Below are 23,250 nucleotides of genomic sequence, written 5' to 3'. Positions count from 1 at the left end.
GAGCAGGCGCGCGTCCCTCCGCAAGTCTTCTCGGGGCCGGGGCCGGGTGTGAGAGAGGGCTGGAGTGGAGAGCAGAAAGAGGCGTGGAGAGGAGGGAGGAGGAGGGAGTCCGACCGCGAGCGAGAGAATAAATATATAAATAAAGACCAAAAAGAAATCCACTCCTTAGCCTCTCAGCTCAGGAACTTTGGCCCCGAGCGCGACAGCCAGTGGCTAGCCAGTCGGCTCTGGGGGCCCGGATCCCGCCGCGTCCCAGCCCGGCCTGGTCGCCCAGTTCTGCTCGGCGCGTCATCCCGCACAACTTCTAGTCGAGCCCGGCCGGCGGAGGCGGACTTGGGGTTGGAGTGTTTGTTTGTTTGAACTTCCTTGTCGCCACCTTCCCTCCCCGCCAGCCTCCGCCCCCCACCTCACCCCCCTCCCTAGCTTCTGGACGGGAACCACTGCAGCCGGGTGGGGTGGGGTGGGGGGGTTAGGGAGTGTGCGTGGAGGGAGGGGGAAGAGGTTAAGGGGGGGAAAAAAAGAAGAAGGAAAGAAAGATCGCAGCAGGGGTAAAGGGAGCGGACGAGAAGCGATTTTTGCCGACTCTGGATTCGTCCCTGGCGTGCGCAAGAATGGCGGCCCTTCCCGGCGCGGTACCGAGAATGATGCGGCCGGCTCCGGGGCAGAACTATCCCCGCACGGGATTTCCTTTGGAAGGTAAGAGCGCCCAGGCTGGCCTCGCCTCACTCCTGCGCCCGGAGCTCCAGGTCTTTAGAAGTGGCCATCCCCTTCCAGGGGGTGGTGGTGGAGCCGCCAGGAGCCGTGGATTCCCTTCTCTTCGGGGTCCAATCTGGGCGTGGGACCCAGGAAGTTTTGGGGGCCGACACTTGTCCATTTCTGCGTGGGTTTCACTGACCCGCGGCCTCTGCTTCACAGGTCACAGGCAGCTGCCTTTACCCACAGGGTGGAAATCCTGGTAGATTTGGCTGCTAGGAAATTTCAGGTCCTTGAAAATTTCAGCTCTTTCCACTATTTTCTAACGCTTCTTTACTGCTAGTTTCCCTGATGGCCGGGCAACCAGCTTTCTGCTTTGGTTGCTTTGGTATTGAATTGTTCTTTCACCCACCCCAACCCGGATGGTCTTCAATCCCTTTTATTTCGAAATACCAACAGTGTGCGATACTTCATAAGCTAAAACGACTATCAGCTTGTTCTAAAGCAACTCTGAAACACTCCTGCTTGTCGGCGGGGGAACAAACTAGCAAACAAATAATACATAGTAATGATACTTTCTCCTTCAAAACTTTTCGCTGGGGCTTCCGAACTCTACAAATCTCCTGGGAGAGAACCTCGAGACAGCAAGAGAGTAGGGCAATGTCTACACCATGGGAAAGGGGTGGTTTTGTAACGTGTTCTTCCTGACTTTCCAGTGCCCAGGGAGAGCGGACGGTTCCCGGCTGGAGAAAGAGCTGGGAGCGCACGGCCGGCCGCGGCCCTCTGCTGCGTTTTTGTTCTCTCTTTAAACTCATGGAAGGCCGTCAGCCTGTCATTGAGGCATCATCGGGCTTCTGGGGATAGGTGTCCTAGAGATGGAGTTAGAAATGTGTGCGACGTTTAATTTTTTAGTTGCTCTTCTTGCAAATGCATGAGCCCCTTGTGCGTGTGGAAGGGGAGAGAAGGCGGGGAGGGGGTGGGTGGGCAGGCAGCCTGCGATCTGGGGAGGGGGGCCCCTCGGGCAGAGAGACGGCGTCGGGTCCCTGAATTAGACAGAGGCGAAGAGAGAGGCTCCGTGATCAAGTGCGCGCGAGTAACCACGCAGGCGGGAGAGCGCAGCAGCCGGGGGATTTGCGGGAGCCTCTCCTGTAGCGAATGCAAGTAAAACAGGCGGCCGAGGACGCGCGGCGGATTAGAACAATATTTGCCCAACATGACGCAGAATACTGAGGAGAGCCGAGTGCCGGTCGCTAAAGAGGCTCTTGAATATAAAGTTGGGTGCTCGAGAGCTCTCCAGCTCTAATGGCATATCCCGCCACGGAGACCGAGTGACTCTGACTTGGCGACGCACGATTTCTGATTAAATCCGAGGGTGGCTTCAGACACCTACTTTTACAAAGAGAGGTGGGGGAATCGGGAGAGCGAGGAGGGGGCGGTAGGAACAGTTCAGCAGCCAGAGCCACTTCTCGCCTCCTCCCTTCCAATTATACTGTCAGTTTCCTCCACTCGGGCGGCTGTGAAATCGTTCTAATCTTCCAGTTCTTTGCAGCCGCCAGTCCCCAAATTGGGGGGATGGAGGCTGGATTAGTGCACCGGGTGTCCCCCAACCTTCTGTGAGGAAATTGTGTAGATTTTGCATTAAGGCGTTCTAGCCAGCTCTCCTCCTCAGCACCCACCAGGGGTGCCTGTCTTCCTGGTTCCCAAAGTCACCCCCATCCTGGGATTCTGGCTCATCTGTGTTTGAGCAGAGGCTACAGAGATAATTCATGGATTGCTAAGACCAACTAGAGTATTTTGGAGCTTTCTGACAGAGCAGTGTGTCCCCAAATTGTCCCAAAACGAAATTAGAACTTTGAAAGTGGTTGGAAGCAGAGGGAGTCTCTGAGGGACAGCCAGGTGCTCCAGGAGAGAGCACCAAACTGTTGTCACAGGTCCTTGGGTTGTGCCTGGGTTGTTCAGCCCTGTTGAGCAAGCTGTGCTGCTCAAGCCATAGCTGTAAATAGGGGAGCCAGGCAGCCTTTTCTAGCTACCAATAAAAAGGATCGGTCATGACTGCCAGAGACGTGGAGCTCATCAGATGGCCATGTTGCACTGGTTAGTGGCTTGTGCCCCACGCTGCAGCCTGGAGGACAGAGAGCCACTGCTCCTGAAATCTCTAGGCAACAGTGGGCCCATCATTCCTTCCCTTCTGGGCCTCTCTCCCTCCCCTTCTCGGGGTCGTTCAATCTCCTCCAGGCTAGTCCTTATTCCCTGCAGGGTGGCAGGAACTGGGGGACACGGGAGGATCCTGAAATAATGACCCCTTTCTCCGTCCCTGCAAGACCTTCCTAGGGCCTCACAACAGTTGTTTTTCTGAATTGCCCAAGTTCCTCTAGCTCTTCCGAATGTGAGGACCTTGGAGATTTGCTATCAGGGGTCTTGGGGCTCAAACAACACAGAATCAGGGGGTGCAGTGTCTCCTCCCCATTCTCACCCTGTCCCTCTCCACTGTCTCATCTCTCCTCCCTTCTCCAGTGTCCACTCCACTTGGCCAAGGCCGGGTCAATCAGCTTGGCGGAGTCTTCATCAACGGGCGACCCCTGCCAAATCACATCCGCCACAAGATAGTGGAGATGGCCCACCATGGTATCAGGCCCTGTGTCATCTCCCGCCAGCTGCGTGTCTCCCATGGCTGTGTCTCCAAGATTCTCTGCCGCTACCAGGAGACCGGGTCCATCCGGCCTGGGGCCATTGGCGGCAGCAAGCCCAGAGTGAGTGTCTTTACCAAGGAGGCTGTCTGCAGGCCTTCCCTGGTCCAGGGGACCCTAGCTGCCACCCCTCTCACTACCCTGGGTCATCCAGTAGCACTGGGGTGTCCAGATGCTTCCTGTGGAAAGTACAGTGGGAGCGCATCCCCCACTCCCAGATATGCCCAGGTTATTTTTCCCGTGATTTGAAATTTTTTAGGGATGGGTAACTGAGGTCTAGGTTCCAAGACTTTGAAGCCAGTGAGCCATCTCTGCAATGTCCCCACATCTGCCCCAACCTGGTTCTGCAACTCCAGGCCAGGGGAAACCTCTCAGTCTTGCCTGAGATAATGAGGGCAGACTCTGATGGTCCTAATTAGGGTTGTTATCATTATTAATGTCTCTCCCTGTCTCTTCCCCTATCCCCTGTTGCCATCCTGGGAGACGGAAATGGATTTCTTGAAAGAATAGAGCCAATCTTGGAAAAGGGACATTGTGACCAGAGCCACCAGCCTAGGCTGGGGTTCTTGGGAAGTTGATATTGAAAGTATTTCCCTTCCCCATCCATCTTTCTGCTCCTGCTCTCCCACCTCCACCTCTGAAGCAGGTGGCGACCCCGGACGTGGAGAAAAAAATCGAGGAGTACAAGAGGGAGAACCCGGGTATGTTCAGCTGGGAGATCCGTGACCGCCTGCTGAAGGATGGCCACTGTGACCGCAGTACGGTACCCTCAGGTGAGAAGGCAGCTGAGCCAGTGGCCCGCTGGGAGGGGTGGGGAGGGTCCAGACTAGGTTCCCTCCATTGTGTAGGGATGAGGGGAAGAGAGAGATGGGGAGGTGGTGGTTGACAGGACCTTGGAGAAAAGTTGGGAAGAAAAGGGAGCAAAAGGCAAAGAGTTAGAGCAAAGGAGTGAATCAGGAGAGAAAGGAAGGTGGAAAGAGAGAGGACAGAAAGTTAGGGAAGGAGAGAGGAGAGAAGGAATAGAGCAAGGGAGGAGGAAGGGAAGGAGGAAAGCATGCAGGGAGGAATGAAGAGAGGTAAAAGTTAACGCCCCCCTCCATGGATGTGGGTGATGAGAAGAGCTCCCTGAAGCTTTCTGGGACAAGTGGCCTAGAGAAGGACCTGCCCTAGGAGGGTTGATGTCCCTGGACCAGCTTCTCTAAGCCATCTTTTCTATTTTGTTGCTACCACCAGCCCTCGGTGGGTCTCCAATCCCAATGCCCCAAGTCATGCTGCCTTTGAGATGTACACGTGCATTCAGGCACTTAGAGCCAGGACGACACACCTGAGTGTGGGCACTCCAAGGGTGCTCACTCCTGGGAGACCCTGGGGCAGTGGGCGTGTGAGTGCACCTAGGGTGTGTGATAGGGCACACGCGAGCGCAAGGGTATGTAAGGTGGAGTGCTTCTGCTGCAGTCTTACCCCACATCAATGCCCAGGTGTGAGCAAGCTTTCTCAAGTGCAAGTGATTAAATGTCTTCGCAGAAGAGGGGGTGAGTGGCGTGTAGGGGGTAAGGGGTTGACTTCCTCCCAGGTGCCCAGGCAGCCACGCTCCTTGGCTCCTACAACTTATACTCGCTCTTTTGCCTTTGAATTTCTGAGGTTTAGTGAGTTCGATTAGCCGCGTGCTAAGAATCAAGTTCGGGAAGAAAGAGGAGGACGACGAAGGGGACAAGAAGGAGGACGATGGCGAGAAGAAGGCCAAGCACAGCATCGACGGCATACTGGGCGACAAAGGTAGGGAACTGCCGCGCCCCCGCGATGCTCCAGTCCTCGTTTTCCCACGCTCCAAGTGCGGGCCTCTGGCTCGCGCCTGTCGCAGCCGCCACAACTCGAGCAGAAAAACTCGCAGGCCGCGGTCAGCCCGGAGTTCTCTGGGTTTGGCGCCCCGGACCAGGGCAGGGTGCGGAACCCGCGTCTCCATTGCGCAACGGGGCGGAGGCGCGGACGGCAGCTGTGTGCATTGGGAGCGGTTCTGCGGAGTAACGAGTCTTGGGCGATGCAGTTCCGACGCGCGTCTGGTCTACCCTGGTGTGTGTGTCCTTCGCCACTGGTGTTTTGGCTTCAAGTTCTCGGTGTCGATCAATTATTTATAGGAAACTTGGGCATGGGGGCGGGGAGGGGGCGAGGAAGGAGGAGCCGATCCGAGGCTCCCTAAATGAATTTGTTAACCAGACCCGCACACGCTCTCTAAACGGTCCCTTGAAACCCCGCCTGACAGTTGACTGACCTCTGCAATCAATAAAAATTAGCAAGGGCCGCGCCTGACTCAGCCCCACGTCGCCAGGGCGAAGTGGGAACACTGAAGGGTACTTTCCTCTTGGCGTTCGCCTGTGGGACTGGGGTCTGAGGCCAAGTTTCCAGATGCTGGGGGTCTGAGGATGGGAGAGGGAGAGATCCAGACCCAATAGCTTCTCCACAGTCTTAGCAAGGCTTCCGCGCGGGCTGGACTCCTCCCAGCGCCGACTTTTCCTCCTCCCGCTCTGCTAAGAAAGGCGGTTATTTTACGAGCGCCCCACGAACGCCCGGGAAGCGCATTGTGCTTTTGTTTTTGACGGAAGTTTCAGAGAAGGAAGGGAAAAGTCTTTCCTCCTTACCCGCCCCCCTCGAAGTTCTCTTTGAGACTTGGTAAGTGTGCCTGAAGCGGGATCCTGGGGAGAGGTGGAAATGCAAGGCCCAGAGCCTTGACCCGGGAGAAAAAGCGACCCAAGCACACGCACAGAGAGGCGGCCGCATAGGGAATCGGGAATCTGCAAAAACCGTGACTTTGGAAAACAGTGGGGAGACTTTTGGTGGAGTCTCGTCAGAGGTTCCCTTCTCCCCGCCCGCCAGCACTCCGCGTCCAGGTGTCTCCTCTGTTCTTCGTAGTTCCTCCCAACCTTGAAGATGAACTTCACAGACAAAAGCCCGCCTGGAAAGACAACTCCCAGAGATGGTGGCCCAGCCCCCACCGGCCTAGGCCTAGCCCCCAGCGAGAGCAGTCCGGTGACGGGGAGAGGCGGGCAATTGACATTCAGGGCCCCTAGTGGAGCCGCAGTCCCGGCCGGGACAAAAGGGCTGGGAAAGAAAGGGATCGAGCTGTGCCTGGCACCCTGCTGTGTCGGGCCTGCAAGTGGGGCCTCGGATCTGTAGGTTTGGCAAGTCCGCCCAGAGCCCAGAGACCCCTTCCTGGGGACCCAGTCCTTATTTAAGAGTCTATTGGAGACTAGTCAGACTTTTTCGTGTGAGTGACAGAGTGCCCTTTCACAGACAAATGTTACACACCAGATTCCTCTTCTGACGACTATCCCAAGGAGAAGTGGAAGAGGTTTGGAGTTATTTGGAGAGCCTTCAGGTGTAGGGATGTGTCTGGATTTGTCCAGTTCACGGTGTGACAAAGTGCAAATAGGTAAATTTCCCTTGAGAAAGGGAAAGGAGAGGGGAAAGAGGAATGGGAAAGACAAGTGGTTTGGGGATTCCTTTAACACAAGGGAATTTGGGGCTTCCAGAGCTGGTCTAGGCTTTAAAACCCAGCAAACAGGAGACTTCGCTGGAGAGAGGTTTTCCCGCTGGAGGACCAGGAAGCTCCCAAGTCTTCAGGGGTTTGAGGCAGGAGTCAGGCATTTCCAGAGGGGGGAGGCTGGGAACACAGGTGCTGAGTCTGCAGAGAGTCACAGAATGAAATGACCTCATGCATCGGGCCTGGTGTTCAGACAGCCCCTTAGGTTTTGAGTCATAGGGGGGGCATAGGTCATTATCATGAGGTCCTGGATTTCTCAGTGTGGCTATTCACCCGTGAGTCTTTGAATCCAAATGCTGCCGATCTTAAGTCTGTAGTCTTAAGAGGGCATTCTATGGTGGGTGTGCAATGGGGTGGTAGATGGGCGTGAATGGACCTAGGATGGCGCAGATGAGAAGGAGATGTCTATCCATCTGTGGACAAACTGTAGCCGTTTCCGATTTGAATGCTGGCCTGTCTTTGGGCATCCTGATGAACCCCTCCTCTTTCTCCCAGCCCCTAGACATCAGTTGCACGGCTAAGCTAAAGGTAGAAAGTCCTTGCAACCTCTACTCCAGTGGTGCAGGTCAGAAGAGGCAGCCATGCCCCCTGGGCAGAGCAGCGGGAGGGGTACACACCCACAACTTTGTTTTGGCTTCTTGCTCTTGACAAATGCTTTCTCCAGGGGTTGCCCCTCTCGTGGCGGGGAGCCGCCAAAGAAGGGGTTTAAGAGCTCTCTTCTTTAAGCACTAAAGAGAGATCCCTCCCTGAGTCCGTTTTCTCCTATCGTCCGCTTGGCATTTAATAATGTTAAGACTTATTAGAGCTGGTAATGAAAACTGGGGCTGCTGAATAGGAAACTGTGTTGGAGAGGGGTGTAATAGCTTCCAGGCATGGTAAGAAACTATTTATCCGCAATCAGTCCTCACTCTCAGAGTTTGAAGCACAACGTTAAGTTGAAGGGTTTTAAAGCAGATTAAATTGAGCTTTTATTTCTGTGCACTTTCATCTCTCAACAGCTCACTCCTGCTCCCCTTGGGCTGATATTCATGAGACTGTTCGTGGTTTTTCCCCCCCTGTTATCCTTGTTAAGACTGAGTTATTAGGATTGTTGGTTGTGAGAATTCTCAGACCACTGCCGATAGGGGCTCCGGCCAAGCTCTGCTCACCTGAAGAGGGGAAGTGGACAGTTCTGTGTCCCCATCCTTTAGGAGTCTCTCCTCTTCATCCCCTTCTCTAAGGATCAGGGGATAGAAGGGTCAAGGAGCCAACAGCAGGAGGATCTGAGACAGGAAAGAGAAAGGAAAATTCCCCTTCCCCCGAATCTGAGCCCAGAGACTCTTATGAGGAAATTGATAGGGGCTTTGCAAAGTGTCAAACCATTCCTCTGTAGGAAAGCAAAGAAATAAGCAGTAAGGTAAATACGAATGGCAACAGTAACAGCAGGCATCTAGCTGTGCTGCAGTTGAAGCCACAGCTGACCATGTCAGAGGTGGGGTTGGTAGCTAGGGTAGAAAGCTCAGTGGGGTTGCAATTAATGGGAAATACTGAAAAAAGTTATAAGAGGAGAAGGGGGAGGAGGAGCTATTGTCCCCTGTTCCAGGAAAACCTATGGGTCAGAGTGCAGCAGAATTTGCAGATTTTCTGGGTCCAAAAGATCATTGGCTGGGGGGGGGGCATGAGGCAGATTTAGTTATTTATTTTTTGCCGTTTAGGGACTCGAACCTAGAGCCTCACACGTGGTAGGCAAGCACTTCAACCACAGAGCTACACTCCTAGCCTAGGTTTGTTTTTCTTTGCATTTTTCCTAAATTTCTTTTTAAGGCAGTAAACTTACAGGTGTGGAGTGGGAAATGACCGGGAAGGATCGGAAAGGAGGGAGAGCACGAAGTGTCGGTTTTAGACACTTGTAAAAGGAGGTGGGAAACAATTTAATTTGGCAGCGGCGATGGCTGCTAATGCGGTTTTCGGTCGTTTGCTACACCGGAGGAAGCTGTTTTGATTGTGTGTACAAGGACCTGCCAAATTTAATTAGGCTCCGGGGGAGCGAATGAATAGGGGAAGGGGGGCAAGGCTCCCCTCTGCCCACACTGTTCCCCCCTTCACACCTGGAAGGGACATTGTTTATCCGATAGGTGAGAACAGGGGAAAGGGAGGGGCGGGGGGGGGGGGCTTGGAAAAGTGGATGAGGGAGGGGGATAAAGATGGTCCATTTATCAAAAAACAATCTGCATTGATTTAAACCAACAAGTTCCCTCGTCTGTAAATGTGTGTTTAGAGAAAGGTAATTGACACTCCACCAAATCAAAGGATTACCCCGGGTTGGCAATCCAATCAAACAGAGTCCAGGCGGGATTTGAGGCTGTTCAGAGTGGGCTCAGCTTCGCATAATGGGGGCTCGGAGGAAGATGGGAGGGTGTCAGGCAATTCCCTGGCTTTAGGCAGCGCTCGGCGGTGGATATTCAGAGAGACTAGAGGGAGAGAGGGAGGGGGCCCGAGAGGCTTCGCGGGCCTCTGGTGGGGGATGGGACGGGCGGAGGGGGTGTGGAGCTGGGAAGATCCCAGAGGAGGGGGCTCCCGGCGAGGGGGCGAGCGCACACTGGGCTGACAAGACTCCCCCCTTTTCCCGCCATCCTCCCAACCCGAGAGGAGAAGAGGAGGGGGAGCGGAGACTAAGAAAGAACGACAATAAGGAGATAACTATTACAAAGGCAGACACTGGCGCTCGCGCGCGCGCAGCCCCAGAACCCGCGGTAAATAAACAAAGTCGGCAAACTGTTTGCCAGATAAACTCGTGCCTAAATCGAGTGTGACGGGCCAGGACAGAAGAGACAGAAGGAGATAAGGTTGGAGGGAGAATGAACGAGCATAATCTAATAGAAGACATTTAGAAAACAAACTTTAAACAAGGAAAAACAGGCGAGCGAGGCGTAATTATCCGCCCCGGAAAGCGGGGCAAGCCGTCGGAGGCCTGCGCGGGGTGTGTGGGGGGGTGCCGTGGGTTCCATGGAGAGCCAGGAGAGGGTCCCGGGGCGCTCAAAGGAAAGGACTGGGCTCTGGGATTGAGGTTCTGGCGCGGCCCCAGCCTCGGGACCTCAGGCTGGTCGAGAGCTAGTGGGATCCCCCGCTGCGAGGGCGCGCGGGATTGTGTTCACCTCGGGGCACGCACCGCCACGCACCGGCTGTTTCAAGGCGTTTGTACCTAAAAGACTCGTGTGCACGGCGCAGCAGTTAAAGGAATTAGATATTTACCAGTTTGAAATAAGCCTGGCTAAGAAGAAGGGAGAAGAGCGAGAGGGGGACATTGAAAAGATGGGGCTGGGGGAGACTTCAAACGAATTCATCATTTGGAATGGTGGAGGGGAGATTTACCAGGCAGTATTGGGAAGTTATGTAGATATTAATAACACATTTTCCTGAGGCGCGACCACGCCAGCCATCTGCGCTGCTCTCAAGCTATTTGGCTGGGTAAAATATGGGCGTCTCAAATGTTGGGAAGAGATAAGGCAATCAGGCCAACCCTGGTCCTGAGACTGCATCACAGCGTTAAACCCGGATTAACCTCCCCCACCCTGCGCCCCCTCCCCTTTCACAGCTTTCCAAATTTTCAGTGGAATTTACATGGAAGGATTTAAAAGCACATATAACAGTAGCCTTAAAGCAGTAAGGTGATTGTTTTTAAGGAACGTCTTTTTGAGAATGATAGCTGTCACACACTACATTATATATAAATAATATTACGTAAAGCATTATATTTTTATAGAGAAGGGGCTGAGCAAATGAGATTTCCTTCCATGTTACCTTTTTGGAGTTCCTATTTTCCATTATTTTATCACCATGAGGAGACTTCATTCTGGTAAGGACCCCTAATGACACACACGTGATATGTACAAGGTCCTGGTCCAAAGCCAGACAGAACTTACTCCCCAGAAAAGACAGTGCCTGGCCGGGAGGGTTTCTGTACAGAGAGACCCCAAAGGGAAGTTTCTCCAGAGGCTCTAGGGCCTTGAAGGCCAAGACTAAGGGAACACATTCCGGGAATTCCAGAAAAATAACTCTTCTTCCCGTCCCACTGCAGACTAATGGGGTAATTAGGAAACCCAGTGGAGGACGGGGATAAGAGGGGATTGGAAGTCTGGGTTGACCCCCTAAGTTTTTGCTGTCCAGCTTCTTCTCTCTTTTTTCCCCCTCCCCCCTACTCTGGCTGAAAGAGGAAAAGGTGGAAACGGGGTCAGCGCTTTTTGACCTGCTCTGGAAGGATTGGCCCCACTGGGGTCGGCTAGGGGGAGGGAGGCAGCTCGCCTTCCCAAATCGAATCAAGGCAGAACGGTGACCTAAGGGGGAAACTGCGCCATTAGTAGATAGCTCTCTCCAAACTTCAAACAAAGTGGGGTGGGGGCAAAGCGAAGCCGGGAAGGAGTCCGGAGAGAGAGCAGGGGGGACCCCTAGCCTGCGAAGGGGAGGGGCCTGAAGGAGGAAAAGAAAGGGTCGAGGGCAAAGGGGAGGCGGGGGCCAAAGGCAGGGGTGTGGGGAAAGGGATGAAAAGGCGGGGTCACTGCAGATGGAACTTATGTCCCTGGGGAGAAGAAAAGTGCCAATAGCCCCCGGGAAGGGCAAGGGGAATTTGTGTGCGCCCCAAGTCCAGCTCGGAAGCGCCCTGGGGACATTCCAGGGCACTCGAGTGCGTGTGCCCGGTCCACAGTGCGGCAGCTGAGCTGCGTGAGGGTTTATTGTAAGGGGTCGGGAGGCCGCCGCAGGCTCTGCAAGACTGCTGTCAGTGGGTCAGCTAAGGGACGGCTCTATTGCTAGGTCGCCCTGGCCCTGGCCCTGGCCCTGGCCCTGGCCCTGGCCCTGGCCCTGAAAGTGCGCTAGGCTTGAGTCCGGGTGCAGACCACAGGAGGGGTGGGAAGAGGCGGAGGACTCAGTGACCACCACAGAGGTGGGATGTGAAAGTCAGGAGAGCATCAGCAGAAAGCGCGCAAGCGAATTCCAAGCGAGAAGCGCGAGGCGCGGGAGAAGAGAGCGTGCGTGGAGTTTGAGGTCTCTGAGAAGCGCGAAGAGGCGAGGGAGGCGCAGAGCAGCAGGAAGGAAAACAAAGACACGCAGTCAGCGAAAGGCTGGCCCAGAGATGGGCAGATCCGGAGAGGCAGCGGGACTGGGAGCAGAGCCCACAGGAGAGCGCAAAGCCGGGCGGCGGCGGAGAGGGCGGGAGGTTGGCGAGCCACCGCCGCCCTTTTGATCCTCGCGGCTTCCCCTTATCAGAAGCGCTTTCGGTGACACTGGCACAAAGGCAGTTCATCACATTACAGCGCGGCCCGGCGGCTCGCTGCGATCCCGCCGTTTAATTAGAGGCGAGCGAGCCGAGCCGGCGGAGCGGGCGGGACGCGGGGGCCCAGGCCCTGCGCGCCGGGCCGGGCGGAGGCGGGCGTTGGAGAGAGGGGGCGTCCCTAAGTAAACACCCCGGCCGGGATTTACCGGGACAGCGGGGCTCGCGCCTTCCGCGGTCGCAGCCGCACTTCTAAATTGTGGGCTTTGAGAAGCGATGACGCTCAGGCCACCTCCCCACTCCTGGGTTTCGGGCGCAGCAGTCTGGAGGGCGAGTAAGGGTGAGGCTACGCCCGGGAGCGAGCTGAAGGCTTCGCGCTGCTGCATGTCCAGTTCCACCCACAGGTTCCCGCGGCTGAGTTCCATGCCCTCCTTCAGCCGCCTGCACTCCCGATCCGCTGCTGCTCCCGAGGGCCAGGCTGGAGATGCCGGGAGGGGCAAATGCATTGTGGTGAGGACTCCAGTGTCCTCCCGCTCCCAACTCACTAGACATACAATCTGGGGGAAACAACCACTGGGCCTGCCTGGCGCTCAGGTCTTCCCAAGAAGAGAGAATTAGACTAAGGCCAGAGTTCCATCTTTGGGGAGGGGTCCTGGACTCATTTGAGACTCAGGTAAAAACCTAAAAACAAAACAACAACAATAAACCTGGCCCCTCACACAAGTCCACACAGGCAGAATTTTGCATACAGTATAAAGGGGTCCCTGGGCTCCTTAAGGCCACGCCCTTTCAGAACCCCACCTCTGCATTTCTTGCTGTCTCTAGTATTCTCCAGGGGCTTCAAGTCCCAGAAGCTGAAGACCAGGATGAAGGGATGGGGTGGGGGCTCAGAAGCTGCTGAGGCCCTTTGCTGCTTTCCTCTTTCCCAAAGAGGCAGTGCTCTCCCCCCGCCCCCGTCCCGTCCCCCCTACTCCTGGTTGGAAGTGGCCTTTCTTAGTCATTTATAGGCACTCATAACACTAGATTCCGCTTCTGCCAGCACTACAAAAAAATGTTTCCTCTGGCGGGTAAATATGTGTGAATTTCTTCTTTCCTTCTATAAAAATTGTTGAGTGGTATTAGGCTCTAGGCGTGGTGTTGGGTGCCCAAGAACACCTGAGATGCCAAGAGGGACCCTTCCTGCTCTCATGAAATTGTAAACCAGGTGGCTGAGGTAGAAAATAAGCCCAAATAAGCAGACGCGTCTCAGGGAGTGTATTTGATGTGTTTATGTGCATGTCGGTGTGTGTTTGCCTCCTTTGAGGCTGTGTGTGTTTGTGTGTCTAGATGTTTATGAATAATGTGTGTATGTGTTCAGGTTCAGGTCGTGTGTGAGCACACAACAGGGTGTGTTTGGGGCTGGGGTTGAATTTGGTAAGGAGCCCCTAAGCTGACCTCTGGAGTGGCAGGGCAGCAGGCCAGGCCTCCCTGCGCTGCAGGTTCGAGGCGGAGGGAGGAGCCGCTGGCCGCAGGGCCCGGAGCCTCTCGCCTTCACTGCGCTCTTTGTCTGACGCCACGAAAAGACCGGAGATCAAAGAGGCCCCGGCTGGGACAGAAAAAGGGGTGGGGCGGCGGGAGCAAGAAGTAGCTAGAAAAAGTCCCTGAACTTTTCTGGAGTCCTTTCGGTGGGAGCCAAACCCCAAGGAGCCCCAGGCGAGTGGGCATCCACCTTTCTGTCAGGCCCTCTCCAACGTCCCAAACTCCAGCGCTGGTGGCAGGTGGAGAGCGACCGCTCTGGTTGCGAGTTCGAATTCAGACCACAGGGTCTTTAGGTGTCTGGTGAAGGTGGGGAAAGCACAGCATTCAGGAGACGTGGTGCGGGGTTTGTGTGTGTTTGGGTGTGGAGACTTTCGTGTGGAGCTTGTGGGAGCTTGCTCCCCGGAAACTTGCCTTTTAAAAAAAGTCCCACATCGAATTTATCTGGCTCGAATAAAGACAGAAATCATATATAAGCTCAAGTTCTTTACTTCCTAGGAGACAGTTTTTGTAGGGGCCAGGACAAGTCTTGAGGAGGCTTCTAGAACCCTCTAGTTCCCAGTGGAAGCTTTTAGAAGCATCTCCTGTGCTCTCTGTGACCACAGGCGGATCTCTCCCCCTCCTCCCCCTGCGCTCCCCCACCCCCCCCAACCTGGCATTAAGGCTCCCTCTGTGCTCCTCATCCTTGCAGCTTGCCTCCTCGCCTGGACTTCCTGAGCTCGGATTTAACCTTGCAAGGGTCCAAAAATCCGATAGAAAAAATAAATTCCAATGGGGGTGGGGTGGCAGGCGGGAGGAAGGGGCGCAGCTGGAAGAAACCTTTTTCTTCTGCTTTTGGACCTCTCCCCACCCCCACCGTTCCGTGCCTCTTCCTGAAATTCTCCCTTCTAGCTACCCCCAAATGACCAAATTCAAACTGACTCCCCTCTTGCTTTGGTGAAGGGAGTAGATTGTGAATTGTTGCAGAATCAGGGCATGTGTGGAATTTGTTAGAGGTGCTTGGAGAGAACCCTAAGAGAAGAGACTGTGGAACTATTTTTTTTCCTTTTTTCTTTTTGGTGGTACTGGAATTTGAACTCAGGGCCTCACCTTGCTAGGCAGGCACTCTACTACTTGAGCCACTCCTTCAGCTAGAACTTTCTTTTTTAAATGGGGCAGGAACTTCCCTTACTGAAAGTCTCTGTTTGCCTTCCAGTTGGATTCCATGACCCATTTAGAGGACACCGAGAGGTCCACAGGGCCCCAAATGGCCTTTCGAGTCTTCCCCAATGACCCCCTTTTTTTTTTCCTCCCTTTGGAGGGTGGGTTTGAATCCGGGAGCTTCATCCCCTAGCGCAGAAGCCTTTGGTAGTAATCAAGCCTCAGTTTCCCTAGCTGATCCGTGGGGATGGAGGCCCTCTGGCCCGGGGCAGGCGGACAGGAGGGCCGGGAAGGCGGCTTGGAGCCGGGTCTGCGGGGCCCGGGCGAGGCGAGGAGGCCCCGGAGCGGGCGCAGGCAGTCCCCGCTCGCGCCTCAATGGCCACTTTAGAAATACAAACAACTTTAGAAATAAAGTAACCAAGCCCCCGAAAGGGGCTTTGAAGGGCGAATGCCTGGTGGCGCCTTACTATGGTGTGGGCCTGGCCCCGGCCTAATCCCGCTTTCATTTCCCCCGACGGCCGCGGGGGAAGCGCTCCCGGCCTCCCGGCCCCTCAGGACGCTGATTAGGCCACAAAGAGCCCCCATTATCCCGAGAAGAAAACCGGGGGGCGGCGCGGGGGGAGCGGCCCGCCCGCGCCCGGCTATTGACTTAGTGGATGAAGTCAAGAGCCCGCACGCCGGGGGCGGCCGAGGGGCGGGCGCCGGGACAAAACGGACGCACAAAACCCACCACAAGCCCCGCTCCGAGCCAGGGGCGCCGGCCGGGTGGAGGGCTCCCTCCTCGCTCCTCGAGCTGAGCTGGCCGCAGAGGGAGGGGCAGGGAGCTGGCCAGCAGCCCCGCTGCCCTTTGCTGGGGGACAACGAGGGGCGGGGGGTAGTGGCTTGGACACGGCGCTGCCTCTCTGGCTTTCCTTCCCTCCCTCTTTTGTGAGCCCAGGAAGTTGGTTACAGAGGTCACCCCAGCTGTGGCCTCCGTGGATCTGTGATCAGTGATGTCTGGCTGGGTAGAGGCCACTCTGAATGCTGTAGAGAAGCAGCCTGGAATGGGGAGAGGGACGGGGAGGGAGGAGGACGAGGAGGAGGACGAGGAGGAGGAGGAGGACCACGCTGGAACCCGCGAAGAGCTGGTAACCTTGATTGAAGTTCTGAGACTTTCAATGTCCCCTTCTGCAGAATGGGCCCGTGGATGACCAGCTCAAATTTTTCTAGAAAAGTGAAGGATGTAGTTACACAGAGCTCAGGGAAACTGAGGGAGGGGCTGGATAAATGTTACTCCCCAGTCAGTCCCCTCCTTTTCCTCCAAGGCCTCTTTTGAGGTAGAGGGCTCCAGTGACCTTGAAACACAGGGCTGTATATCTGTAAGCTGCCAGGTGAGGTGGGTGGGGCGGGGTCCTCAACCATTGCTCTGGCAAGTGCAGGTGAATAGCACCCCCCCTACACACACACCCCCAACCCAAAGAGGGCCAAGGGAGGAACCAGAGACACATACAGCCAGTCCTTGGGGCCCGGCAGACCTTCCTCTCCAGGTAGCTATGTCCCCTCCTAGATAGAGGCTGAACTAGGTAGAGGCCAGCAGAGTGGGAAGGTGTAGTGATCACGATTTGGTGCTCAAAAACAGTGAAAGTACCCTCAGGTGTAAAAGAGGCAGGCAGGGCTCTGTGACCTAGACCCCCCAGACCACCTGACTGCCCCCACCATCATCTCATCTCCTCCCAACCCCAGCAGCCCCCTCACCCCAGCCATCCCACTTAAGATGGGGTAGGTGCAGCTCCACCAGAATGACTGGCAAGTGTTCTGCAGGTACCTGGCTCTCTGCCCACTCCCCCATACTGCTGTGCAGTCCTCCTTCAGGTGGGCTGTGCTGGGGAGGAGTCCCAGGAACCAAGTTGTAGGCTTATCAAAGGCAGAGCTAAGGGCTTAGGACTCATTCCTGGGGCAGTGGGGGGCCACAGAGGGATTTCAGAAAAGAATGCTCTGGAAGGTGTGCAGGTTGGTGCTGTGACCAGGGAGAGGTACAGAGGATGAGTGAAGACATGTAGGAGGGACCACCTTCACTTTCACACTCCTCTCTGCATGGGATGCCCAGGGATGCAGAGTCCATGACCAGCTGTTGGGACCATTTGAGGAACCTCGGCACCCCTCTGGAATCCTAGAAAATACAGTCAGAAGACTTAAACAGACCTTAGAACTCATCTGGCCATTTTACAGATGGAAAAGCTGAGGTCTAGAGAAAGTGGCCAGGGAGGAAGGCATGAGGTGAAATAAAGTTGGCTTTGTTTTTAATGTGGTACATGCTTTAAGGTTCCACTTCACAGAGGGGGAAACAGGCACAGGAGGCAGTTAGCCCAAGCAAGTAAAAGGGGGAGAATTCTCTCCTGAAAGGGTCTCTAGACCCCGATAACTTTACCCTACCGAGGCCTAAAAAGGGGACCAGCCCCTCTCCTCTGCTTGCTGGTCTGGATATTTGCAACCCAGCACCTCCCCAGCTCTTAGTAAACCCTGGATTCTCAGTTCCAGGGGAGACTATGGCTCCAGCTAGCACCCCAACTACCAACCACATGCAAGCACCCACAAACACCTTATGGGATACTGGATCTGATAGACACCTCAAATTTGACCCTCCAAAGGATCCATTCATCACTCTGGGAAAAGTCCTTGTAACAGCAAGTAGAAATGAAGCCCAGAGAAAATAGTCCCAGAGTGTGGCCAGAGGTGGAATTCAGACCCTTCTGTCCATAGCCCATGCAGGACCCCAGGCCTTAACACCCACCTGCTGTGTCATTCTGCATGAGTCTCTTCTCTCTCTGGTCTTTGGTCCCTTTGTCTGAACAGTGACCGGCAGGATTGCAACTGTGTTGAGTGGAGACCTGCCATTCTGAGCAGAAGCTTCAGGGCAAGTAGTCCTCAGAGCTCTGATGCTCTGAGCAGGGATGCATTAAAGGGGAAGAAGTACGAGCCAGCCTATCTCCCCATGGACAGAGGAAACTCCAGTGAGGCTGGGAGCTGTCCCGGGGAGGGACAACAAGGACAGCTGCTATTCAAGGCGACTCTGAAGGAGAGTGAGGGGCAGCTCTGTTTACATGGAGTCAAGCCTGGGGCTGTGGTTATTGGTCTTCAGAGATAAGGTGATATTGCTTATCTGTGAAAAGTGATTCCACTTTGCCTCCTAGTCCCCTGATTAGGGAACTTTCTCTCCTGACTGGGAACTCTCTTTGGAAGAACAGGGAGGGCTGGTCTCCAGGCACAGACCTGGCCTCTGAGTCTCTGCCCAGCTAGCTGTGTGACAGTGGGAGAAGGAGAGGGGCTGCCCTCTCTGTGCTTCACTGTGGGCCTGGTAGTATGGCTGGAGTGTAATGCTATCCTTGGATGGTGCTAGAAGGAGGATTCAACGCAGAATGTGAGAAACAGAAAGACCTGTGGGCCAGCAGGGCAAAGGGGTGTGCCCCGGATTTGCTGTAGCAAAACTCAAACCCCCAGCCACTTTCTGGATTGGGGACATCTGAGAATGGTGACATTTGGGTAATGTGCCCAGGTCACTTGAGGGCCACTCCTGTTGAGAGTGCTGGTCTAGTGCAACACCCTGTTTTGCAGAAGAAGAAACTGAGGACAACAGAAGAGAAATAATTTGTTGGTTGTTGCACAGCAAGTCCTAAGCAGTCAGAACAGGGATTCAGCCATCAGGCACCTTGAATAGAAAGTTCTTCCAAAGTCACTAGGTATCTTGCTCTTCTTTACTGTCAACTGACTCTTTTGAGGGTCTGATCTTCCAGGGGACCATGCTTAGAATGATAGGAGTGACAAGGCCAGACCTCTGAGCTGGCCTGCTGTCCCCAACTCTTGCCTGTAGCACAGGTGGTCTCCAGGCCCTCTCCTGCTCAAGCACCTCCCCTCCCTCTACCTCAGTTTCCCAACCCAGTCAATGGAGATATAGCTCACAAACGCAGCAAGTGAGCTACAACACAGAAAGGCGTCTGACATGTAGGAAGCACATGGTTAAAAGACCAGAGAACGACTTGTGTGGAGTGGATGGCCACAAAGGTTTACGAGGTGAGAATTTCCTAAGGAAACACACATTCCTTCACAAGGCTCTCTGAGATGCAGAAGCACAAATTTGTTCCTGTGCTTTTGAAAGGTCTGTTGCAAAAGTAATAAGTACTTGTAAAATTTCAAATAATTAAGTATATAAACTAGAATGTAGGGAACCATCTCTATCCTCAGCAATAACCTTATGGGCTCGAGTATAGCTGTCTAGGTGTGTATATCTTTATCTACTTCTGGGTTTATATGTGTCTGTCTGTCCATCTAGAACTGGATGCGTATCACATCAACTACCCTGGGATTATAGGGGCTTCAAGGGGTGGCCATGAACCCCAGAGCTGAATTCTCAGTCATGGTATTGTATGTGTGTGCTCCCTTAAGAGGGCCTTGCTTTCTTAGCTTTTTTTTTTTTTTCTTTCAGTGCTAGGGGTGGAACCAGGGCCTGGTGCATGCTAGGCAAGTGCTCTACCTCTGAGTGCCATTCTTAACTTTTACTGAGTCTCCCAGAGCTCAGGGTCCCCAGAAGGTTAAGCATCCCAAGTCAGATGATTTGCAGGTGTTTGTCCTCTCTGAGCCCCCTCACCCGCCCCCGACTCCATGCACCTGCCTGGGCTTCCGGCATCCTCTGCTTCAAAGCAGCAGGTTGGGCTTTACCTGCCCGCCCAGAGAAAAGCAGCCTGGTTTGAAAGGGGAAGTGGCACTTCAGGCACTTAATTAGACCCAGGACAAGAATGGAGGCTGGCTCTCAGGTCAGGCCCTGGGGAATTGTTTGGGATTAACACCCAGGTAAACCCATCAAGGCTCACCGGGCCTCCTGGCAGGCAGCCTGGCTGCCAGAAAATCCCAGGCAGTAGCAGAAAGGCTGGGCCTACTGGGCCAGCAGCCTCCAGCCACATTCCGGAGGGGTCTAAGGGGTGTGTGCTAGGAGGGCAGAGAGAAGGAGGAGAGGGCACCCCCCACCCCAATGGCCACCTCCACCTGTAACCTCAGTGGTCCCCCCTCCCCCACCCTGTTGACATAGAAAGGTAGAATTAGAACCATCATTTTATTTCTCCAGCAAATGTGTTAAGCACTTACCTTGTGTCCCCATCCAGGGCTGAGGGCATAGGTGTGAACAGGTGCAGCCCTGGCTGCATGGGCTGACACACTGGGGGAGACAGACAGAGAACCAGACCTCAGATAAGGAGAGACTGTCAGATGGAAGACAAGGGGCTCAAGAATATGAAGCAGAATCATGATTGGAAGTGATGAATGGGGGAGCCGTGTTTCTCAGGGAGGCCTGCCCGGAGGAGGTGGTATTTGACCTGAGACCTGGAAGTCAGGAAGGAGACAGCTACTTATTGAAAGCTTCTTGGGACAATAAGCATTTGAGAGCTGAGTGCAAGCTCAGCAGGAATAAATTCACCAAACCCTCTCGAGAATACCTTGAGGAGGGATTATTAAGTAACCCATTTAGACATACATAAACTGAGGCACAGAGAAGGCACAGTTTGGCAGAACCATCTCAATGGATATCCTTGCTCAACCTGATCCACGCCCCCTCACCACGACCTCCAGGTGACTAGTCTCACATAACTCCTCCCTTTGCAAATGAAAGTAGAGCTCAGAGATGTTCACACAGTTGCCTGGAGTCACAAAGCCAGCAACTCCAGATCCTCCTCTTCCTCCTCCTCCTTCTTCTTCTCTCTCTTTTGTGGTACTGGGGATTGAACCCAGGGCCCTGTCCTTGCTGGGCACTCAGGTGCTCTACCATTTGAGCCATGCACCTCTCCCCACCCCAGCCCTTTTGTTTTCATTTTGTTGTGGGGATTAGATCTCACCAACTTTGCCGGGACTGGCCTCAAACTCCAGATCCTCCTGCCCACTGGGACTGCAGGTGTGCCCTCCACGCTCAGTCTGTGTACACCTGTTTACTGCTGGGCCATAATTGGGGAGCCAGGAAGCAGGCATAGTTGGTTCCTGGTCAGACTGGGGACAGGAGTAGTCTGGTTGTTGGGTGTGTATGTGGTGTGTCCTTGTGACATGAAGTGTGCCGGAAAGAGAGAATGTAATGTGTTCAGGGGTGTTGGGTGTTGATGTGTGAGGGGCGAGTCTGGGTGTGTCACTGCAGAAGAAGGGATGTGTGCTGTACTCACATGATTGTGATTCCACTCAGTCCACGTGGGAATCACCTGAGGGTTTGAACATGGCTTTGAGAGTGCCTGCTCCCGTTTCACAGAGAATGAAGGCTTACAGCTGAGAGATATGTAGCTAGCTCCGAGCCAGGGAAACCTAGGCCGCCTTCGGAGTGCAGCAGCTTTTGCTGCTCCCCAGGGAAGGTTTAAGTGACAACAAAAGGTTTAAATGCCAGTGTGTGGTGCCGCCACTGTCCCACTGTCCTCACAGGGGCCTGGCGGACGTGTGCGATCATATGCACGCCCCCTCCTCATTCTGGCATCTCAGCCCTGCCCATTCCTGGGCCCCTGGCCCAGCCCTGTCACACGAGGGCCTTTCTTTCTCAGGATTGCAAACACGCCAAAGATTAACTCCGGCAGCTGGCTGCAGCCCCAAACAATGGCGAGACCTAGGAAGTGAAGAACTCACCAGAGAGGCACAGAACCCTGTCCAGAGAGGCGGGTCACAGTCTGCCTGCTTGACTCCCAGTGACCCGCCCTCCACCCCACACTCCGACCCCATGCTCCCTGCTGGAAGGATAAATAGTCTGTACTGAAATTCTCACTAGAAAGAACTCTAGAACTCTACCTAAGCACCGCCTTAGACTAGAGATTAGGGGAGAGTTAGTAAATAATTGTATGTGGGGGGAGGGATGGAGGGCTGGAATCCCAGCTGGGTGCTATGACCCGGCCTGGGGTGTGACAGCTCCAACTGTGTCCTCCACAAGGGAGGACAAAACATGACATAATTCCACCCTTGGGATGCTGAGGCAGGAGGACCCATACAGTGTTATTCTCCTTCCTATCTCTCACCCCCTTCCTTCTGTGAGGGCTACAGTGGCAGGTACCACCTGAGAGTGTCACCAGCCAGTAGAAGAAAGAAACCAAAGTAGAGATGGGCCGGAAGGCCACCTGTACTAATTTGTAAGGTTATAACAATGAGAGACAGGAGGTAGAGCACTTGCCTGGGATGCTCAATCCCCAGCACAAGAGCAGAGAGAGAGAGAGAGAGAGAGAGAGAGAGGGAGAGGGAGGTCCTCACTTCCAGCTCGGATCCATCCAGTCTCCATCCAAGGCAAAGTTGGCCTTGTACAGGTTTGCTGTGTGCCAGCCCCAATCCTGTCGCTCGTCACAGCCCTGCAAAGACGAGGTTTTACTGATCCCATCTTGCAGATGCAGGAACTGAGGCTCAGGAAATTAGTCACTTGGCCAAGATCACAGGGCGAGGAAGAGGTAGAAGAGGCAAAGGAACCTGGGCCTCCCAGCTTTGGAGAGGTCGCCCCTAGATGGCTCAGGACTGACCAACTGGGAGGAGAACTAATCTTACCTGGTGCCTGCCTACGTTGGCACAGTGATGTTAGCTCCTGGGCCAGTGCCACATCCATCTTTGTTTAATGTGTGTCTAATTATTAGTCATTTTAGCTCTGCTATTTCATCTGCAAACTCCTTCCCTGTTCCTCTCAGCACTCATGGCAAAAAATAAATAAATAAGACTGCTGTTCTGGTGGAAGATGACACACCACCCTTCTAGCAGCCAGATGCTGGTCTCCCCGGATTCCACTTTCCACGGTCCAGAAACAAGGGCTGTGACTGCAGAGCTTAGAAATGCAGGTGGCGAGTCCCCTCCGCAGATGAAGACACTTAATTACCACGCAATCAATATGCAAACAAGTGCCAAACTGGGTTTGAATCAAATTTCTCATTGGGGACTCAGTGGGGGAGGAGAGTCTGGCAGAAGGGGGGGTGTGGGCACCAGGGGTGGGCTGCAAGGAGGAGGCTGTGGGATGAAGAGAAGGCTTCAGCCAGGACCCAGGCACCTGAGGGCTGCTCCAGGCCTCTGGAGTCCCCAGTGTCTGGCATGGGGCCTGGCTCCCATTGAGGGGAGCCAGGGTCTGCGGCTCCAGGCCACAGTTGGCAGGGGTTTCCAGGCCTGTCAGCTGAAGTCTGGCGGCCTCCACTAATTCATTTGACTCGGAAAACTCAACTTGACCAGGTTCCCCCTCCCCTCTTTAAAACAAACTCATTAAACTTGTCAACACTCATTAGGCCTGTAAAACATTGAACGAGAGCCACTGGGGAGACTTGGAGAGGGTGTGTGTGCGCGTATGTGTGTGTCTGGAGCGCACACTCCAAAGCTGAATCAGGCCCTGGGAGACCTATCTCAGGTTTGGCAGGGCCAGAAGTCACATCCGTTTGTCCATCTACTTCTTTCCTTCTTAAGTCTGCCTTTTATCCAAGGCT

General features: G+C 54.4%; 1 protein-coding gene across 2 annotated transcripts in view; it reads left to right on the top strand.

The window, feature by feature from the left end:
- The first annotated feature begins 556 nt into the window (after positions 1-556).
- The window catches only part of Pax7 (paired box 7), a 93,583-nt gene continuing 70,889 nt past the window's right edge, over positions 557-23,250 (top strand). The window contains exons 1-4 of one of the 2 annotated variants that reach the window (XM_020163467.2): positions 557-696; positions 3,208-3,443; positions 4,024-4,153; positions 5,028-5,156. In XM_020163467.2, the coding sequence (XP_020019056.1) occupies positions 612-696; positions 3,208-3,443; positions 4,024-4,153; positions 5,028-5,156 (580 nt within the window). In that variant the 5' untranslated portion in view covers positions 557-611. Of the gene's footprint in view, positions 697-3,207; positions 3,444-4,023; positions 4,154-5,021; positions 5,157-23,250 lie in introns of both variants that reach the window. The other variant, XM_074077980.1, reaches the window with a different exon arrangement.

Source organism: Castor canadensis, chromosome 7, assembly GCF_047511655.1.
Source record: "Castor canadensis chromosome 7, mCasCan1.hap1v2, whole genome shotgun sequence".
Taxonomy (NCBI): Eukaryota; Metazoa; Chordata; class Mammalia; order Rodentia; family Castoridae; genus Castor; species Castor canadensis.
Note: the sequence above shows the minus strand (reverse complement) of the source record. Positions and strands in the feature narration are given on the sequence as shown.